At 41.0% G+C, this 21,797-nt stretch overlaps 1 protein-coding gene across 1 annotated transcript in view; it reads right to left on the minus strand.

Moving 5' to 3' along the window:
• Positions 1-21,797, minus strand: part of adgrb2 (adhesion G protein-coupled receptor B2) — a 136,615-nt gene that overhangs the window by 56,298 nt on the left and 58,520 nt on the right. Inside the window, exons 13-15 of the mRNA XM_070921286.1 lie at positions 18,478-18,565; positions 17,417-17,519; positions 12,731-12,774 (exon numbers count right to left, since the gene is read on the minus strand). Coding sequence (XP_070777387.1) covers positions 12,731-12,774; positions 17,417-17,519; positions 18,478-18,565 — 235 coding nt within the window. The remainder of the gene's footprint in view (positions 1-12,730; positions 12,775-17,416; positions 17,520-18,477; positions 18,566-21,797) is intronic.

The following is a 21,797-nucleotide window of genomic DNA, read 5'->3' on the forward strand; positions in this document are numbered from 1 at the left end:
TTTAATATATACATTAATAATATATTAATAATTAATAATACAATATTTAATTATAGTTAAATACTTAAGACATGAAGCCAAGTTTTCAGGGGCTTTATTTCAAACGTGGATTCAAAAACAGAAACCTTATACTGAAAATGAAACAAGAGCCAACAGACAAATATCTTCCAAACACTACAACTTGACCATGAACTTGACCAGAGACCTGAAGGGGTGCCGTCAGTACTAATGAATGAAAGCAACAGAGGCCTGCCTTAGCTGCTTGTCTCAGTACAGGGGAAGAGGGGGATGTAGAGGAGGTAACCTAAAAGGTCTGTACAAGAAATGCTCTCCTATAGAGAAACTATTTGCTTTAACTCTTTGACTCTGGTATATCCCTCTCATTACATTACATTATTTATTTTGACTATATGTATATACCAGCACCTCCTCTGTGGTGTATGCTGCGCACATACCTCCTCCTTATTATTTTTACTAAGCACTTTCTTTTTGGATGTAACAATGAAATGCAAACAAATCAATTAAAATGTATTTCTTTTTGTTTCTTCTTTCGAAACTTTTGTGCTTTTATTTTGAAGTTTAGACAGTTGATATTACTTGCAAGCTCAGCACATAATTAATATGTCATGTTAATTAAAAGTAAAAAAAGTAATATGTGTGAGTATACACTGAATGAACAAATATGTTGAATTGTCTCTGCATCTTGAACAAAAATGAAAAAAATGCAGTCAAATTGTGGTTTCTTATGCTGTCAATCAAATAAAGTAAATGAACCAGCCACCAATGACAACATGTTAACCGCAGCATAGTACAATACATCACTCAAGACTAAATATACTTCTACTGTGACAGGCCACTCAAGCATGATCAGTGTGACACTAAATGACAAGAATGTATCAACATTAACTCTCAAAAGTACATCTGAACATGAAGGAATGCACACACACACACACACACACACACACACACACACACACACACACACACAGCGACACTCAATTCCTAATGTCAGTAATGAGATGAGAGTACAATTCCCTGATGATCATCATCTGCACAGTGACACTTCAAAGACTGAAGATCAGAAAACGAGTCACAGCAGTGAAGCCTAGAGACAACTTGACAGGTAGCAACATGGCGCGCGGCTTTGTGTGTTTCTGTGTGTGTGTCAGCGAGAGAGAAATGGGAGAAAGACAAGAACAGAGTGAATGAGAGTATATGTGCACTTGTCCTTTTATGAGGAAATCCATCAAGTGTGTACTTTTTGTGAGGTTTTCTGTTACATTTACATCTCTTATTTAAAAAAATAACACGTACATGTGGAATCCACTGATCTAACAATGATTCATCTGACGTTACATGCATCCATGAATAGAAAACATGTGAGTTTTGTGTGTGAACTCCCACGAGATGTCACGGAAAGTATTTACAAATGGCTCTGTTCACACAAGTAAAACATAACCATATGGACTCTGACTACGCATGCATTAATGATAGTGTGTAAAATGGGCAGACAGAGGGAAATGTTGCGTACTGATTTATGCATGTCAGTTGATTTATAGTATGGGAGATGCGCATGATGAAAGCATGCAAGCCATTCATTGACTGACACTAACGGTCTAACCACAGGCAACTAAGACACACACACATATCAAGTATTCTATGTCAGTCTGGCAGCAAAGAGGAAGTTGGGATAATGAGAAACTGTCTGACAGCTCACAACAGGGGGTCGCTGAAGATAATGCCAACAAACACAGGCACAAACACACATCATCTGTGACCTCTTTGTTTTGGCTGCTGAATTTTGAGCTTAATTGACTGCTGACCCTCATCTAGTTTAGCTGGATTTGATTGTTGGTGTTTATGTCTCTCAGTTTTGACTTTTGTTTAGTTTTAGTTTCACCCACAAAGTTGGAGCAAACTCTGATCTTTGTTATTGCGGATCCACGACAGCTACGGATACACACTACTGCTGTGTGCCCCACTGGGCTCATAGAAGTATTAGATTATCAGTTGGGTTTAGCTGGCGAGAAAAGATTAAAAGGACATGGCTTTTGTTTTACTTTTGTTATAGCACTTGAATGAGCCTGGAGCCGCTGCCGACTCCTCTTATCATGGAAAACAGGTACCAGATGTACAAACAGGTGTACATATCAGTATAGTTGGTTTATAGGCTATGGATCTCAAATGTATACTGCAAAGATATCAACCTGGCAGTATCCAAACAAATGCTAAGATGTGTAAATATACATAACACAATCCAGTTTGCTAGCATTGCGATAATCGATACATCTGTTGTTTAGTCTTGACTTTGACATAGAATGACGTTTTATTTAATGGATGTTAGAGTTGGCTTCATTTTGATAGGTAGTTATCCCTCAGTGCACATGAAGATTACAGTTTGCTCTGATCACCATGAGCCAAAAAACTTAACATATATACTCGGCATGACTAAGAGTCTACAGCTAGCAACTCTGTGGGGGCTGTACTTAGGTACTTAGGTACAGCAGTGCTCTGAGCTAATTGCTAACATCAGCATGCTAACATGCTCACAATAACAATGCTAAATGGTGATGTTTAGCAGGTGTAATGTTTATCATGTCCATCATCTTAGTTCAGCATGTTAGCATGTTTAAATTTGCTAATTAGCAGCAAACCTTCAAGTAGAGCTGGGGCTGGAGGGAATATCATTAGTTTTGCAGGTGTTTGGTCATAAAACAAAGTATTGGACAAATTAAACTTTTGACCTGATGATGGCGCTAGATGAAAAGGTAAGGGATCGCCAAAGATATTAGAATTCATCCTGTGGAGAGCTTGAATGTCCGGACAACATTTCATGGCAATCCACCCAATAGTTGTAGTTGAGACATAGCACTCAAAAACTCAAATCTCAACCTCATGGTGGTGCTAGAGAAGAAGTCAGGGGATCACCAAAGTCATTAAGATACCATCAATGTCTGTACAAAAGTTTGTGCCAATCCACATTGTAGATGTTGAAATATTTCACTGGATAAGTGAAAACCAGACTGACTTGCTGGTAGTGCTTGATAACAAGTCAGGAGATCCGCAAAGACAATGGGATTCATCCTCTGAGTACCTTGAATGAACACAATTTATGGCAATCCATCAAACAGTTTTTGAGACATTTCAGTCTGGACCAAAGTGGTGGACCAACCGACCAAAATTGCCATCCCTACAGCCACACTGTTAGCATGGTTAAAAAAAAAGCTATGCTGTGCTTGTAATGACACATACAGCGCTAAAGATTTTTTTCTCAGCACTATGCTAATACATGTATTGTGACCATTGCAGTAACATATTTCAATGCTTTGCAATTTGTTCCCTAATTGCTTGTAGAATGATGTTGCAGCTGCTACGAAAAATAGGAAAAATACTTCCTGAACAACAGCATGAATTGACCTTTTATGTCTACTGAGAATAAATTGGCACCAACTCTTGACTGAAAGGGCAATGCTATGAAAGCCAATTGCACCCTGTTAAGAAACAAAAAAAGGTTAAACATGCTTTGAATTTTTAAAACTGAAAGGCTTGATGCAGGGATTTGAGCTGTATGCCACTGAGCCACTGAAATAACAACCCCTCCGTCTGCCTAGCGCATAGACAGGAATAGTGGCGTGTTGTCTCTCATCCAAAGCAACTTTTTATCCTCAGCAGGCAAAGATGACATACTGTCGGTAAAGCAAAAGGACGGAGAATACAGACAGAGAATGCACAACCTTCAATATCTGGTCACTGCTAAGCATTTAAACTAGTTTTACAGGGGAAAATGTTGTCCTACATATAGCTGTCATTGATGTAACAAGGATTAACATTATCAGCTAATTTTAGCTGCTGGCAAACACTGTCAAAACTGATTTATGAGATGACTGTAGCCAAAAAAGATATAGTTTAGTAGTAACATTGCATGCCAAGTGCCCATCACTCTGTTTCTCATTGCTCATTTCTGGCAAAATGTGCCATCAAATTTATGTTTAAGTATTTTGCTGTCATCAGTGGTCAGAAGCGCAGACAAGCAAAGCAATTACACAAAAGAAAAAACTGAAAATGCGGAAGGGATAAGGCAAACAGCAATAAATGCAAAGAGATGCAGAAGCATTGAGGGATGACAAAAGAATTTCACACATAGATGGAAATCAAATGCATGTAGATCACAAAAAGTTGTATCCTCATTACACAGAGAATAATTTCAAGTCAAATTGCTGTAAAGTCTTTTGGAGATAGTGGGAACAGGTTTAATATTCATTGCATGATATTATGAAGTCATTAAGCAAATTGCCACAGATACCGTATAACCTGGTGTTTTAATGTGCTCTTTGAGAAGAGAACTTTGAGTGTAGTCGTTGTCTAAAACGGAGTGAGAGTTGGTGATACACATTGCAAACAGTGAGCTAATGAGTCATAGACAGAAGGACTAGAGGGATGGAGAGGGCTTGCTGTAGTGGAGAGGGATTTTAAGGATCATGGAGGTAAGTGGCCTCAAGTGGACACAGTTGCACAGATACCAACGGGTTAAAACTTGTCACTGCATGTCAGCATCAATGAACATCTCTTCCAAAGGCGTGCTTGTTGTCATAGTGCACAGTTGATTACTGCAGTTTACGTACTATTTCGTGTACCGCTCTCTTCTCATTGGTCTGGTGTCTGGTGACGTCTGGTGCGTGTAATAGGCCTCTTTCACAGAAGACATTTTGACATGTCACAGTAAAAGCACAGTAAAAGCACAGGTGGAAATAATCAGATTAACGATGGCTGAGTTCCATTTAGCTGCTTCAGTTTCAGAGTCCTGGTGGTGTGCATGCTGGCTCACTGTCACACTGTCATGACTTACTGGGACACTTGAAAAGAACAGAGGCATCGCTAATGCTATTAGTAACACCTGTGCCTTTCCTACGACTGTATGACAAGTCAAAATGTCTGCAGTGACAATAGGCATGTTGACATCATATCTCTGCCTACCTTCAACCTGAGCAGAGGTTGAACTGAAAACCCTGAAAAGGTTTACATATTGGACACTAAGCATGTGTTTTCATTGTCTCCTAATAAGGTAAGACTTCTATAAGATGCTTGAGTTACTGCCACAAGGTTCTCAATTTAGTGTACAGTAGACGTGACAAGATTAATACCACACCCACTAAAGTCTCTGTCCGAAATGAAATGTCTTGAACTGTAAATTTGAAATCATTTTGTGATTGTTTGCATGCACTTTACAGGAGAACACAAGGGTTAAGTCATCCTGGCGGCCCAGCTGTCGGTAACCATGTCAAATGCAACATCATGGGTTTTAAGCGTCATGTGTCATCCCTTTATCTGTCTCTCCATATGTTTCCTGAAGCTCCACGTTGTTAAATGTGTGATAAACAAGTTATATCGTCATCATCATAAAAAATCCTTTTTTTCTTTATGTAATTCTGAATGTACTTAGTTTAGTTTCATGATCCAAGCCGCAGAAAGAAATAGGAAAAAAGTGCGTAGGAGAACATCTATTTCGACTGATGGAATCTATTCCGGTAGACATTACATCTCCGACTGCCAGGCATCCCGGATACACATTCACCAGAGGCAGCGCATATTGGCCTTTTCCTCTCAATACAGCTAGAAAGCACTGAAGCAAATCTTCACGACACAAATCATCTGTACATACTCAGCCTTTCATACCACCTATTACGCAGGACTGACCAGCACACATTCACATCACAATATTCGCCACAATGTAGGCCCGTGTTTGCTTTTCAGTGCACGTGTGTGTCTGCATGCATGAATGTATTTGACCCAGATATTAACTCTGTAGGAACTAAGCTTTCCTGTCTTCCGCTGACTGATGTAAAGACGGGTCTTATAACCACAAGAACATGCTGCGAGATTATCTTATCTTGCTGAGATGTTTATGTGCAAGACCATAGAGTTTACATTTCTAAATGTTATCTCTGTTGCGCTAACTTAAACATGTAATATTTATTGATGTGAGTCCCGTATGTTATGGAGTGATTATGGGAAAAACACTAATTTGACATCTCTTCTGATGATGCATACATCAAGTGAGGAGCCATCACAAGGCCAAGGATGTGGACACTAAGCATATTTTTATAGGATAGTACACAGGTAGCTTACAAAAGGACTTATTTAAATGGAAACTTGAATAGATCTTGAAGTGTACTGCCCTTGCTTAATCCGACTTGTCTTACTTGTGGCTCATGTCACGTGAGGTTGTCACACAAAACCCTACTTCTTCTTCTTCTCTGATTCTCGTGTGAGGAGGATGCTTTGTCATTGACCTCCACCGCCCCAATCTGCTCTCTGGCATGGCCGTGGGCTAATTTATAAGCTTCTTTTCCGGGATTATCTTTCTTCCTGGTGTGCAAGCTAGTGAGCGAACAGCAAAAGCAGAGATACAGGTTTCGGCTCCAACCATAAATGGCCTGCCGTTCTGACTGCCTGCATTCTGTGTTAACATGGACACACTGCATGGTTCTGAAGAAAGTGGCTCCTGCTGAAAATGGATTATTAATCCTGATTCCTAAAAAAGTATGAATATATATTTTTTTGTACTTTGGCATACCCAGCGTTTTCAAATGCCACATAAATGCAGAGGGTTTCTCTGAAAACTGGATATTTTCCGAGCATCTTGCCTGGAGCTCAAAGAGGACTCTTAAGACCAAAGGAGCAACTCTGAGTCTCATAAAGCACTAACACAGTGCCCTCTCAGCCTACTTCCAGCGGCACAAGAGTAAAGAGGATAATGTGTGAGTCAACAAGATAAGCATAAGACAAATACTGCACTTGACCTTAGGTTACATATAAGATCTTGTAATAATATATTTGCAGTGTAACATCACTCAGGAGATCTTAACACAACAGCTACAAAATGACCTAGAATTGATTTTAAGGGGGTATAGATGTTACTTACCCAGTGGCTCTCGCTGCGAGGAGGCAATGTATTCCAACTGACAGCAGAGAGCAAGTCTTCTTTTTCTCTGTTTCTCATCTAAACTTCAAATACTAATCACTACAAATGCCTAACATCGTCTTAGGCTAAGGCTATGCCCTAGGGAAACAGCATCAGTTCTAAAGGCTATCCCCGGCCGTACAATACGATACAGTGCCCCATTCCACATCCACTAGTCACATGGTGATGCAATCAATAAGAATAATGCATGAAGGAAAAAAAAGGCTAACCTATAAATAAGACTAACCTGCTTTACATAACCTCACCCAAACTAAAAAGGAGGAGTTTTCTTAAGTGTAAGCAGCCCACACCTATCCATGAAGTCCAGTAGCAAAAAGAAATCATATCTGAAGTTCAGACTTGTACGTACAGCTACTTAGAACTGATCTCAACATGTAACAGCTTCTTAAAGCCATCAAAAGTACCCTGAAGCCGACTGTCCTCATTAAGAACCTGGGCATTAAACACTGAGAATCGAAGCTACCATGTTAACGCCCTCTCCAAGGACTGTTGTGATAGCTGGGGAAATGAGCTGAGAGCCTGTCCACGTCTGTAACGCCCAATGGAGGCAGAGCCCACATAAGCCTTACTGGCCGACTCCCTCTTGCCGCGCCGACTCACTGTTTGACACAGTCTTGATCCCTTCTGCTCTGTCAGATGGAAAAGTGGAGCAAGCCCTATCAGCCCTCCACCCCCTCCTCCCGGTGGCTACACTGTTAAGTGTGTTAGTGTGTGTTTGTGTTCCTGCGTAAGTGTATGTCTGTGACAACAGGGAGAGATGAGGAAATATGCAAAAGTGGTAAATTAATACAAGGCACTTCAGTCTCAGAAGAGGTGAAAGAAAAGCCACCAACGTCTTTTACACAATTGCAACAGACACTGACAAAATGTACATTTTATCACATCTGTTGGTCTTGGTCAGTTTCAAAAACGTATTTTTAACAAAACTTACACTGAAGTTCAGAAGCTGCCTTGAGACAAGCATTGAAAAAAAGCAGAATAAGGCAGATCACTTGTTTAATGTACCTGCGATAGGCACTGTATCATCTGCCACATGGTGTAATATGTTTGGCTATTACCTTGTACAGACGTAAACATATGGAGGGCTATTTTGAACTTCATGCTGTCTCCTCAGGGATAATACTGCCTGTACCATTGCATTGTATTATGCATCCATTTTCTATACCCACTTAATAGCATTCTGTGTCAAGGTAAGCTGAAGTTTATACCATAATGCATCGGGCCTGCAAGAGGTGGGGTACACCATGGACAGGGTCTGTCCCAGGGCTAACATACATGCAGACAATTTGAGATTTCTCAGGACCTTCTTGCTGTGAGGGGACTGTGCTAACCATTGAGAGACCACTACTGTACAAATGCTGGGCATGGTCTACAAAATCACTGCTGGTAATCTACAGTGCAGACATAAATGTAACCTGTTAATGTAAGGCATCTTAAACCAAGTAACAGTGTTTAGTATCGAAGAGGGACAAACAATACACTGTATTTATGTATTTTGTTCTCTTTTTCTCTTATTCTCTCATTGACTTTGTTTGTTTGTTACACAGGAGAGTAATAGATGGCACATAAAGGGCCATAACACTGCCAATATGAATGAAAAAGGTGTCATACACTTGGCTGAGGTCAGAACTCACCGCTATGCCTTTTTGTAAAATAAATGTGATTACATTTTGGCCAGATTTGTGTCCAGCTGGTTTTTGGCAGTGTGCAGAATATGCCTCTGACTTTTTACTTCATTTAAGGTTGAGACCTGCCAGTGCCAAAGCTGATAGTGGTGCCAGATCAGTCTGAGCCCAAAGCAAGCCTCAATCTACCGTGTCAGATTGAGGATGTTAGAACTACTTGTGCTGTGCGCACCAGGCCATTATTACTCTATGGCAGTGATGGGTGGTGGGGGAAGGGTGGAGTACCTAGGTCTTTAACCACTGATCCCTGATCAAGCTGAAGACCACTGGAGATTAGAAATAGGATTAAGCGACCCTCAACCCTTCACAAGCTTACTGCCATCCATCCATCTAAAGTGTATATTACATTTATCTCTAACTACTGGGTCATATTCTTTAAGCACGGTTTAAAATGAGATTGCTCAGTTGCCCGCCTATAATGCATAGCTATTGGAGCTTTGTCATTTGAATGACACTATGTTGCTTCAAGGCTTATTAGAAATGAAATATGAAATGTAGGAGTGATGCATACATAAATAAGTAGTGCAATGTATATTCTATAGATTCCAGCAAACAGGCAGTTGGTTCTGATTGAAAACTCAGCAGCTATAGAATCAGTGTGGTATATCTGGGAATGGCACAATCTAATGGAGCCACAGTAATCCATAATACACCAGACATAAGATAAGTGCTCCACTGTACAGTGAGTGTGTGTATGTCACCGTGGGTTCAGCCAGATTTCCCATACCGAGGCAGACTGAGGGTCAAAGCGCGGACATGCCAGAGGCAAGGTCAGCAACCACATAGCAAAGAGAGGCTGAACACCCATCATCATTTCTCACAGAAGAGAGAGCGACGGCAGAAAAATGAAAGAGGGAGACTTTGGAGAAATAACCCAGTGACAAAAATGACAATATCAAGAAATTAATTTCAGCGCCCTGTATACTTCCAAACACTGTCAGAAAATGTGTACACTGTTACTCTTAATGGCCTCCTTGGCTTCCACTAGCCTGTGCTCTCAGTTTCGAACCTTGTAAAACTAGCTAAACAGAGCTAAAGAATACAGTATCTATTCGAGCCGGCGAGGCAAGTGAATGAGAGTCGGTTGAGGAGACAGGCACATGGGGGAAGACAGGGAGGGATGGCGCAGCGCAACGATTTGGGTGGGCAGATGGTGCCGACATATGGGCCTGTTAGGGGCAAAATAAATAAATAAACACTCACACATAAATACTGAGATGAACTGTGAGTGCCACAAACTGTTGGCCAACTTAGCCAGCTGAGAGAGAGTGCAAATGGGAGAGAGCTACCACTGAAATTGCTTGCAGATTCCTAAATAGACCACCACTGCTGAAAAACTGTGTGACAGTAGGCTTTAGAGATCTGAGCCTCTATGTGATCCCTAACCTTTACCCATATGTGTATCATAACAATCAAGGGGGAGAGATACACATACAGTATATAATCTGTTTTTTTGAATGTGGTTGCACTAAATATAGTCTCCATATACAAGTCATAAATAGGTTAATAAGTTACTTTTCCATCTCTGAGCTGAACTTATTTTCTGCCTGCTGTCTGGTTCAGCTGCTGATGCCGTGTTTGCCCTCCCTCCCGCATCGCTATCTATACATTCTCCACCTCTTGTCTGCCTCCTGCTCAACCTCAAAGCCTGTGGCTCAGTTAGAGAGACAGCCAGGTTGAGAGAGGTGATATCCTCCCGCAAACAAACTGCCGCTTTGTACAACATGTTCTCTGCCCATATCAACAGCACGCTCCCTCCCAGCCCAGTCAAGATCTGCTGCCCAGCACTGACTAGCAAATGGAGGAGGATTGAAATATCAAAACTGTAAAGCCAGTGCATATACAGATGCTACTTTGGTCCCTGTGCGGATGTCCTTTTCTGTCCTTGTATGTGTGTATGTACCCTTGATGGGTTGACATAACGTGTGGTTGATAAATGCAATATGTGACCATCAGATTTTGCAAAGAAGTCTTGCCTTTTTTTCCCTTTTTTTTTTTGTTGATTGAAGCGCACCAGTTGGCTGAGCTTCACAGCCTCACACCTCCTCCTAACAGCATCTGCGCACCCAAATAGCATGTTGTGATGACTTAAGGCTGTTTACACTGAAGCGGTCAATCTGTGCATCAGCTCAAAATGTAAACAACCCATGGAAATCATTAATAGCTGACATGATCGTCCAAAATAGACCAAATATTTCACTCAGTGATGCTGCTGGCTGGTTAAGACAGATTCGGTTATCATTACTGGAACATTCTCGTTTTGTTGCTGGTGTTTGCTGGCTACATTCAATCCTTGCATTTCAGTGCATGTCACATTAACGTAGGTCCTGGTCAGCGTGTGTGTTTGTGTGTGAATGCTTCGAGGCATCTGTCTGCAAACATGTTACCTAATCCCTGGTAAACACATTTGGATGTTTTCCACATTCCTCCCAGTTTGAGTATGTTTGGATGATAGACATCACCGCCACCTTGCCACTTTATATTCTGTTTGGCTCTCTTCCTCCGTAATGTCTGCAAATTTAATTTGATTGCAGCTGTAATCTGCCGGCTAGTTAATTGACTTTGCAGAGCTTTGTTCCTCTCCTACCTTGATTGAGAGGGGTAGTTTGATAAGTTACAATGTCTTATCCTCTCTGTGAGAACCTGCAGCCCCATTGTGTGCTTTGGTCACTGGAGAGCACTCCTCTAGAACTGGATAAACTAATGTGATCTCGAGGGGGAAGCTGAGCTGACCAGAATATTTCTGTCATCCATCTTGTTGTCACAGTAGACAGGGAGGTTGACTGTGAAGGCTCCATGACCAATTCAGTTCCCATAAAATCCATTTGCTCTGTTGAAGATTCATCTGTCAAATCGGTCTCTTAAAAATGATGTTTATATATAACTAATCTGAATCACAAATACATTTTTCATGAAAAGTAATGCCACCAGGACGGCATTTCGTATAAAATAACAATGAAACACATCAATCTCCCCTCGAGGTCCACTTATTCATTCACTTATGCATCTCTGTTGCAGTGCAAAATGTGAAAAGAATTCCTTCTTCTTCAGTGAAGACCATGTGATATGATCAAAAGCTCCAGAACAAGTGAGTAGGTAGATCTCGAGTGGAGATTGTTTTGTCAACTACTGTTTCCAAGACCAAGAATGGACTGTCCAGCTCAAAATGACAAGCAAACCTTTATTGAACGCAACCATAAAACATTTACCACCAATGCAAAGTGTTTCGATCGCTCAGAGTTAATATATTCAATTTGCTGTCCCAACAATCTCCTTGTGTTGAGATTTGTAATATTTAAGGGTTAGGGTTAGATTTCCTCAAAATGCCAATAAAATTAGTGGTATATTCCTGTATTTTGCAGGAGCCTGGGTTGCATCTGTTCATTTATACTGGCATGGGTAGAAGATATGGGTCATTCAAAGACAGTGGATTGTGGTAGTGAAAGTGCAATGAGACCATGACCTGGAACCAAATCCTGGTTTAATGGTTCTGAACCAGTTTGACTTTGTTATTGACAAAAAGAGTAATCGCTATGTGGGTTAATGGTTAGAACAGCATGATCAATTGTGCTGGTTTACATGCAGTTATGTAGCTCACTAGATGGTCCACTATACACAGCTGACAATGTCAAACGAGAGAAAACATATTAGGTAGAAACTAAGGCTTCAGGTCACTGATTGCATGAAACTGGATCATTCAAGTTCAACCAAATGTCCACAGTGGAACACAGACTTGCAAATGAAACTGCTAACATGGTGTGAGTAAAGGTAAAGAGGGCTGTAACAAAGGACAACTTGCTCCACTGAAGCGTGCTGAGTGATGTTACTTTTGAATTCTTCGCAACACAGAGAGAATGGTGTTTGTTCTCATTGACTCAATTTAATTAACACTAACACAGGGAACTTCATTAGACTGTTTTCACTTCATTAATAAAATTAATCCGACTGGGCACGAGCACACACGGGATAAACATCAACACACTGCACTGACAGACACATGTATTAATGCACTGTACGCACTCACATGCACACACGCGTGTCAGAATCATTTAGAGTAACTTACGGGTTGCCATAGTCCCAGACAACGCACTGAGGATCCGATGTACCCTGCGAGATACGGGAGGGGAGGTTGGGGAGGGGGGGGAGAGAAGATAAGCTGTTATTGCCAGTCGAGAGAATGAGTGAGAGAGGATAGCTCGTTGCCAGAGGAGAAAGAATGATGCTGCACGGGCGATGGAGAGAGGTAAACAGACAATGAAAGAGAAGGATTGAGACAGACGGTGGGAGGGAGGGATGGAGACAGAGTCATTGTCAGAGGACAGAGCAGCAAATAACTGCTGATGCAAAAAGACAGAAGGTGTGAGAGCAGTGAATTGAGAGAGTTAAGAAACAATACACAGCAAGTTGGTGTCATAAACATCCAGTAGTGGAAAAGCATTCAAATTCTTTACTTAAGTACAACCACGGTGGAAAGTAGCAAAGTAAAATTAAATAACTATGAAGCCGTAAAGTGTACTTAAGTATAACAAGTACTTATTGTGAAGACCTGGCTCTCTCAGAGTGTGTAAAAGCTTGCCAAAGTCAAGCAAAGTACTTAATACATTTTGTTACTTCCCTTATCTCTGAATATCCTCATATGTTTTCTAGGAATTGATTAGAAAACCTGTTGAATACCGCAAAATTAAGTCACCACCCCTCATGATGGTCTAAACGCTTGTGATTTGCTCTCAGCTCACTCTTAATCCATCGACTCGCTGGAGCCAAAAGCCAATCACTGGGGCTCAAAATGCAGGTGAATCATCTGGTAATCAAAGCTCAGTCACGCGATTCGCTATGACTCAATCAGTGAATCAATCACCGGATCAATACCTCTAACTGACTCATCACAACTTGTTCCATCGGTGATCTTCAGCGTTCTCTGCATTGATTACTTTTAAAGAAACGCCTGTGCCCTTTCGACCTGCATGCCTCATTTGGCAAGGATTGGATTGTGATTGGTTTCAGGTGAACTTTGGGTGGGCGTCTGGTCTGGATCAAAGATTCTGTTCTTACATTCATCCCTGAGTCCAAAGCATTCAAAGTTTCAAAGTGGTGTCTTTGAGCGCAAAATGAGTACAACCCCAGTCTGAGAGACACAACTGGTCAATAAACCTTCTGGTTCCTTTAGAGTGAGACTGATGTGTGTCTTCCACTGGGCAGATGCAGAGGAAAATGGATCCCTCTCTGTACCAGACTGTTGGTCCTCCTGAGTCCTGCATTAAGCACTTTGCCTTTGAGCTCCCCCTTATGGTAAAGGAGATTATAACAGTAATTCCACAGCAAATCACACTGTACTGTCCATTACAAAAAGGATGATGTCCACTGTAAATAGACTCACTACAGCCTAAGAAAAATTTGAAAAAAATGTGAAGAGCAAATTGAATGTTTTCTGAATATCAACATCAGTGCTTTAAATGGGCAAAAAGGGAGAGAAGAAGGTGATGCACAGTCCAAGTCTGCACTATGAGGATTTATTTCTCTAAAGGCAAGGTCACCCCCTCCTTTTCCAAATAGTCCATAACTGATCTCCCGTGAATTGGTGAATCCTGGGGTCTCTGCATGGCTGGACTTGAGAGGACAGGATGATGCGACGCCTACAAACACAGGATCAGAGGCTAGCCGACACAGATTGATGGATGACAGCGCTTTGTTCTGCCTCACACGCAGACCGCCGCCATCACCAACATTAGATGTCCCTGGACGTGCATTAGCGCGGCGGGCTCTCTTAGCATTCAACTATCAATCAGCAGGCATCGTGCCTGACTGTACGCTACAGTGGGAGTGACACCCGTGTACTCCCACAATGTCTGCCTCCTCTTTAGCGTTGATGCGTCGCATAATGACAGCGTCTGCTCGACTGATGCCTCACAAAGGGAGCAACGTGTGTCTGATTCTAACAGCCGCATTTATGGACGGTAACAACGGTGTCTAACTGAGCAGCTATGTCTTCTTTTTCTCTCAAAAAGGAACAGCCTTTTTCTACAAGGTATTCATGACCACATGTGGTAGCCATTTGATGGTAAAATGCTTCATGTATAGTGGCTGTGAATATGGTAAGCTAATCAGATGAAATTAGGTACTGTAGCAGAACGAGACCACACTGGTACAGGGAGTCTTAAAAGCCTTTCACGTCATATCAAAGATTATAGATTTAGAAAATGAAATGGAGCAACCTGGAAGATGCTTTTTGACTGATGAAAGCAAAGTAGATTATAGTGAAATGACCAGAGAGGCTGTTCGTAAACCTAACCAGTGCTGCCTTTTATATTTGAAAAGGCTACCTGAGGGATAGCTGTAGGAGGGGGTGTGGGGTAACTCTTGGCATCTGGTCTACTGTAAGGACACAGAGCGTTCTGGCCTCCTGCTTCTTACTCACCACTAAAGACACGTGCACACTTTGAAACCAGGGAAATATGTGGAGAGTCTGACTGGGGCAGATGTCCTCTCAGTAAAGACATGACCGTGCTCGGAGACCCCTACGCCCCCCTTTGAGAGTGAAGCCAGAGGCAGCTGTTGCCACAGCACTGCTTCAGCAGCTGGGTATTTCTACAGCGGCCAAGGTCGACACCTACTGCAGCTACTTCTTGCCTTCTCTGGTTCCCATACAGCAGCTCAGCATTTTCTACGCCTAATGAAGTTCAGGCCAAGCTGAGCAATGAGGAACAAAGGTTAACGGTGCCTTTGCAGTAAAATAATTCTGTGTGCATGTGCATTGTTGTTTGGTAGTATCGGTAAGTAGGTTCACCGAATGCAATCAGTAAACCAGTTAAACTTTTTTTTTTGCAGTATAATTTGGTTATATCTTAACAAAATGACAAATTCAGCAGTGTTTTAAAGGTATAGTTCTACATTTGTGGGAAATACGCTCATTTACTTTAGCTCACCTAGAGTTAGAAGACAATCAATATATCAATATATCTCATATCGATCCATTAAATAAGAAACTACAGCCAGCAGCCGGTTAGCTAAAGGTATATTTCCCAGAAACTATTTTGCTTATAAAATATATTACTTTTTATTGTCTTTTATTTAGCTTTTAGGAGTTGCTAAAACCCAAATGAATTTCAAGGAGCAATTATGGATATTTGTGGCTACGACTAAGACCATAAGCACTGGTTGCATTTCAAATGGAACCAAATTAATATTATGCTAATCAGTTGCATCTTCTGCGATTCTGCGAAGTAATTTTTGTTATATGGCAGAGATTTATTAATCTATCTATGTAGTTTTAATTAATTTTCTACTTCATATTATTTCTATTGAGGGTAGTTATGCTTTAGGACTAAAGTGTCCAGAGAAGAAGTTCACCTAAAGTTTAGGTGAACTTCTTCTCTGGACACTTTATATATTTAACAGAAAGTCTTTGTTATACATGGAGTTTATAAGACGTGGGCAGGAAGGATCCCATCAAAAGACACTATCCAGTTGCTCAATGGGAAATGGATTGAGGGTTTCTGATGCTTGACCCATATGATGGGACTGAAAGTCAGGATTGATTTAAACCATCCCTTCTAAAATCTCTGGGGAAGTGCAATACTAAATAGCTGGAGTAGACCTTTAAGCAGGATGAAAATGGTCTCACAAACACTGGTCTAAGTTATGCACATGTGCATCTGCCCTCCACATCTGTACTGTACAGTGTGTCCATCCTCAGCAGGAGCCTCTGGTTGGCAGTCCTGAGCAGCATGCTGGGATCAGCATTAAGACATCATCCTCTAGATGGAGGGTGTGCAACCTGCAGTACCTCTGCTTTGCCAAAAGTGTTGAAAAGCAGAATAATAGGAAGATAAAAGAAGGCATATAAAGGAAATGCCATAATTAAGTAATGTATCAGTGGTTCAAAGCAGGGAGATGGAGAATAAATAGAAAGTCTTTATAGTGAAACACTGCGAAATCATTTTGACCCTCAGGTCCTGGTTGACACAGCAAGAGACTGATTTCATTGGAAGATTTTAGTGTGTGTGTGTGTATATGTGTGTGTTTGTTTGTGCTGTCTAGAGAGAACCATTAAATATTCAATATTATTTTCAAAACTGTGCCCACCTTTACACAGAAGAATGGCTAATGAAACCCACATCTTATTGAGGTCGTGAAGAGTGCCTCTCATTAAACTTGCACTTAGTCCTTTCCACTGAAGACACCCCACGAGTCGTTTATAATAACACACTCCACCGTAATATAAACTGAATAGCTACCAGGAGACACTACGATATAAGGAAGTCAAAAAGGTCTGCATTTATTCAGGCAATTCACCAAGCCCTATGGCGCTTTATAGCATGCAGCACTTTCTCCTTCATCTGAACTCAGGGAACATGGGTCAGCTGGGAGAAAAGAAATCCTTTAAAGCCTTAAACATATTTATTTTCTTGGCCAAAGATTTGCTCAATAAACAAGTACATAATAAAAAATGCAAACCCTTGCATTGGAAAGTGCCTCATATGGAATAAATTACATTTTTGTTGCATGTAACACTCTTTGATATAACTAGGAAAATAATTAATTTTCTTGAGGTTAGAAGTTACACGTCTGAACGAAACCCAAGAGTGGTTGGAAAATATTAAATGATGGAAATGAAAGAGTAATGTTCTCTACTCTTGAAATGAGCTAGATCTCGAAGACTCATGGACAGTGTTTTGCATTGCACGAAAAACACATAAAAACAGTGCAGCTCTAATAGCTGTGGAAAATTAGAGATTTAAAAAAAACTTACATTGATAAGCGGTGACAGCTCCACCACCACCATGGGCTCGCTGGGTTGCAGTTCTGGCCGTACTGTCACTGTCAGGATCTTGGAGTTGATCACCGCAGGGGGACTGCAAGGACACACACACACAAAATCACAAACAAAAGAGTGTTATTTTGTAAGAATTGTACAGCACATTCAAGTTTGGCTTATATTGTCTCTGTTTTTGAGCGATGACGAGAAAGAAAAGTGGAATATGCTGCTGAGTTGCTTTCTTTTGCCATCTGTCATACACACAGACACATGCATACATCCAAACACACTTAGAAACAGACATATATATACACAATGCCCTGCCATGCTTTTGATGGTTTTCAGGTGTGTGTAAAATAAATACATAAAAAGCATATCGATAAAAACTTAGTGAGAAAGGGAGAAAGCCAGAGCCAGCGCCTAAGTTAAAACAGAACAACTGACCTATTAGCATTCAGCAGAGCTACAGGGAGAAAAGGGGTTTAACAGATTCAGCTCATCTACAACCAAGAGCACTGAACTGAATAAAAGGGCCCAGGGCCAGTACAAACACCATATCACACTGACAACCTCCTGATTTCTCCTAACTTCTACTGTTCCAAGTTCTATGCAAGTTTCAGGACCCATTAGGCCTGCACCCATTCGAAACCCACTGAACACTCCCAAAAATACATTGACGATACAAAAGAACGGGAATAATTTCTAGGGAAATGTACTTTTGGAGATCCAAGACATATGCTTGATGACTAGGCAGACACAAGCAGAGGAGAGAAGTAATAGAGACACTATAAGACAGGAGACAGATGGAGAATTGGAGATTGGAATTAGATAGAGAGAAGAAGTGAAAGAAGAAAGGGCACAGAAATAGAAAGGTAGTGAGAATGGAAACTAAGAAAAAAATAAATAAAAGCAAAGTTGATGAAAAGTTGTCGGAGGAAGTATTGAAAATAAGAGATGCAGAAAGGTAAAAGCAAGGACAGGGAAAAAAGTAGAGGGTGAAATATGGTTTGAAAGTTAACAATAATTAGACAGCGGATCACATGAGAAGTACTCACTTTGGTGCAGGTAAGATGACGCCCAACGTCCGGTACAAGATGGCTCCGATGACATAGTACATTGTAGCCTTTGAGTCCGTCTCCGTCTCTGAAACACATACAATTTTGCATCTGATCAGCTCAAATAGATGCCATGGTTTGCCTGACACACTTTCAAAACCAAATATAAATCCATCTATCCATCAATGAATTTATTTTGTATACCCCTTGTTATCCTGTGCAATGGCACAGGTTGCTAAGGACGTATTTTTAGACAACAAGTACAGCTGAAGACAAATGGAAACTAATTCATATTTGTCATTTTAGTAAAAAACAAAACAAATATAAGGCTTTATAAACACTTGTGGCAGGTAAATGAGTCATTGCAGAAAATTAATATTCAAAATATCAACAAGAATATAGCAAATTCAGTTGTATGTTGATTGGGAAGACAGTGGTTTCTAATCTCTATACAATATTAAGCCTGCTAATCTGGTATTTAAATTATAGGCTGGAGTGTTAGTACGTGTGATTGATTTGAGTTAACCCGCACTGATGACTAAGTAATTTGATATAAATAAACCAAATGCAAACACATCTATCTGTTGGTGAAGCAAACAAGCAGAGATTTCACCTGTCTCATCAACCTGCAATTTCAGCATCATTTACATTTACTCTTAAACTGTTGCTGACAAATGCTCTGTTGACTATATCAAACTATGAAAAGTTAGTTAATTGTGGCGCCCTCCAGAAGCCTGATATGACAGCTACATATTCAATGCTCAGATTTATTATGCTTCTAAGTTGAAAACATATCACTGATTCAGGTGCAAGATCCTGGTTTCACATTGTGTGTAGGCGGAAGCTCACCCATTGCTCAGCTAGACCTAATACAGGAGCCTCATTTCTAAAATCAAGTCAATTGCTCTAACAGGCAATTAACTTGATTACAATTATTTCAATAAAGTCAGTGTCCACATCCTCTTCAGACAATGTCCGTCTCTTCAATGCTCTCTCTTTTTCCCTTGTTTCAAATCCCTTTTCTTCTCTACTCGCCCCTCTCATCCTCCTCTGTTGTTGTTTCCATTCTCCAGCCCACTTCTCAACTTTTCCACCCTTTTCAACAGTCCTTTACAGCCCCTTGCCTTGCATCACTCCCTTCAGTGTTCTTTCACCAAAAAGAGCAGGGGCTCCCAAGGAGACGTAGCGTCCCTCTGTAAATGTCACTTTGTCTCGAGTGAGGGAGGCGGAAGGAAGCGGAGAGGAAAAGTAAGAGGGGAAGAGTTCATGTTGAGAGATGCCACTCCCTCCTTTGCCCTTTTAGGCTGAGAGAAGCGATGGCGGAGCATCGGCACAGAGGCGGGGAGAGGAAGCGACAGAGGGGGCTGATGGTATCAGACGTACTGGGTGACTCATCCAAAATCTGTCTGCCTGTTGCCTAAGAGGTAATACTCTGCAAGAGAGATGGCTATGCAAGACAGACGGGGAGAGAGAGAGGGAGGAAGAGACAAAAAGATCTCGGCAGTGGAGAAAAAAAAGCAATTGTAAGACTGAGGTGCAAAAAAACAGATCAAAGTCAGCACGAGAAAGCCTGTGAGTGTGATGGATCCTAATTGGACAGTGTCTGCAAAGGCATGCAAATGAGAAAGTCAGTGTATTGTGGGTAAATGGTAAATCAGTGTGTGAGGGGGTGGCACTCCTACGCTTGAGGATGATTAATACCACAAAAGCACTCAATCACAAAACTCTAATTTCCCATGAACAGACTTCTCGTCACTCTTCGCTTGCTGAACATCTAAATGATTGGTGGTCAGCTGTAATCCAGCAAAATGGCAAACCACCAGTCACCAGCTGTGAACTTTAATAAGCCATTTGTCAGGAAAAGATATGCGTGGAGTTGATGCGAAGCCATAGTTTATGGTTTTAATCAAAGATCGAAAGCTCCATCCAAACAGTTCCATGTGAGTTACTCTTTTCATACCTTCCTGGTTTCTTTCTTCTGCACGTTTGTACACAGCACTGAAAATTGTAAGAAATCAGAAAGTACTGCAGAATAGTTTTAATTTCACCCAGTTGAACAGACTGACAGGCTAATGTGCTCAAGCTCAGAAAAATTAATTGACTGCAGTGCTACTCTTTTATGGTCAGTGATTTTATTATTTGCACAAAATGACCTATATAACTTATCATTCCATGCTAAATGTCTTTTAATTTAATTCTAACTACTGGTCAAGCCATTGATTCTTGTAGAAATAGTGAGCCAATTTGGGAAATACGCCTTCCCCAAGAGGGAAATTAGAAGATCGAGAGCACTTGTATGTCTGTGCATTACGTGTGGTGCCAGGAGGTTATTAGCGTAGCTTAACTAGAGCAGGGGTAAATGGCTCGCCTGGCTCTGTCCAAAGTTCAAAAACACGCCTACCAACACCTCCAAAGCGAACTAATTGATACATTATATCTACTGTAGAAACAGGAATGTAAAAATGACACGTTGTAATTTTACAGGGACTAACTAACTGACTAACTATTACTTTGTGAACAAAAGCTGGTGACTTCCTGAAGTCTTGTATTGTTGTCATTGTGAGGTTGCCAAATAACCCCATTCTTACAGTTCTGTTTGTGTATAGCTTAAACAAATGAGATATGTGTTAATTAGTTGTTAGTTAGACATACTGGTGTGCGTATCTTCAAACTTTGGAGGCTAGCTAGGGGGCTACCTCCCCTTGCCTCCAGTTTCTTTTTAGGCTATTCACCTCCTGGTGGCAGCTCCGTACTTATTGCACAGACATAAGAGTGGTAACAATCTTCTCATCTCACTCTCGTCAAAAGAACGAATTGGTCTATTTCTTCATATCAGTATCAATTAATGACAGCAAGTTTCCCGCTCACTGGTGATATTTTGAAGTTACAGCTACAGTTTAGGTTTTAACATATTATTGGAGAGCAGAGCTCATGTGGTTTGTGTTCTTGCTTGAATAAAACTTCAAATCTAATGGTGCATAACCGTATGCATGTACCACCAATGGTGTATTTGAAATGTGAAGTCATTGCTGGCTTGTGTGTTTGGATGTATGTGAGTGCATGGCTGCAAGACAGAGTGAGTGCCTGCCTGTGTGTTTGCGAGAGAAAGAGAGAGACGGTGGAGGGAGAGAGGGAGTTTGTCTCCTCGAAAATCAGTGAAGAACAGTCCCAGCCTCTGCCCAGTGAAGCGATTCATGAACCTATCAATTGGCTGTGTGTATGCGCACATGCACACACAAAGGTGCCAATGAGCCTTTATGAGCATGTTTAAGCTGTCCATCTGAGATAGGCTTTCATTATGGGGTAAATGAACCAATCAA

This window comes from Enoplosus armatus, chromosome 16 (genome assembly GCF_043641665.1).
Source record: "Enoplosus armatus isolate fEnoArm2 chromosome 16, fEnoArm2.hap1, whole genome shotgun sequence".
In the NCBI taxonomy this organism is placed as follows: domain Eukaryota; kingdom Metazoa; phylum Chordata; class Actinopteri; order Centrarchiformes; family Enoplosidae; genus Enoplosus; species Enoplosus armatus.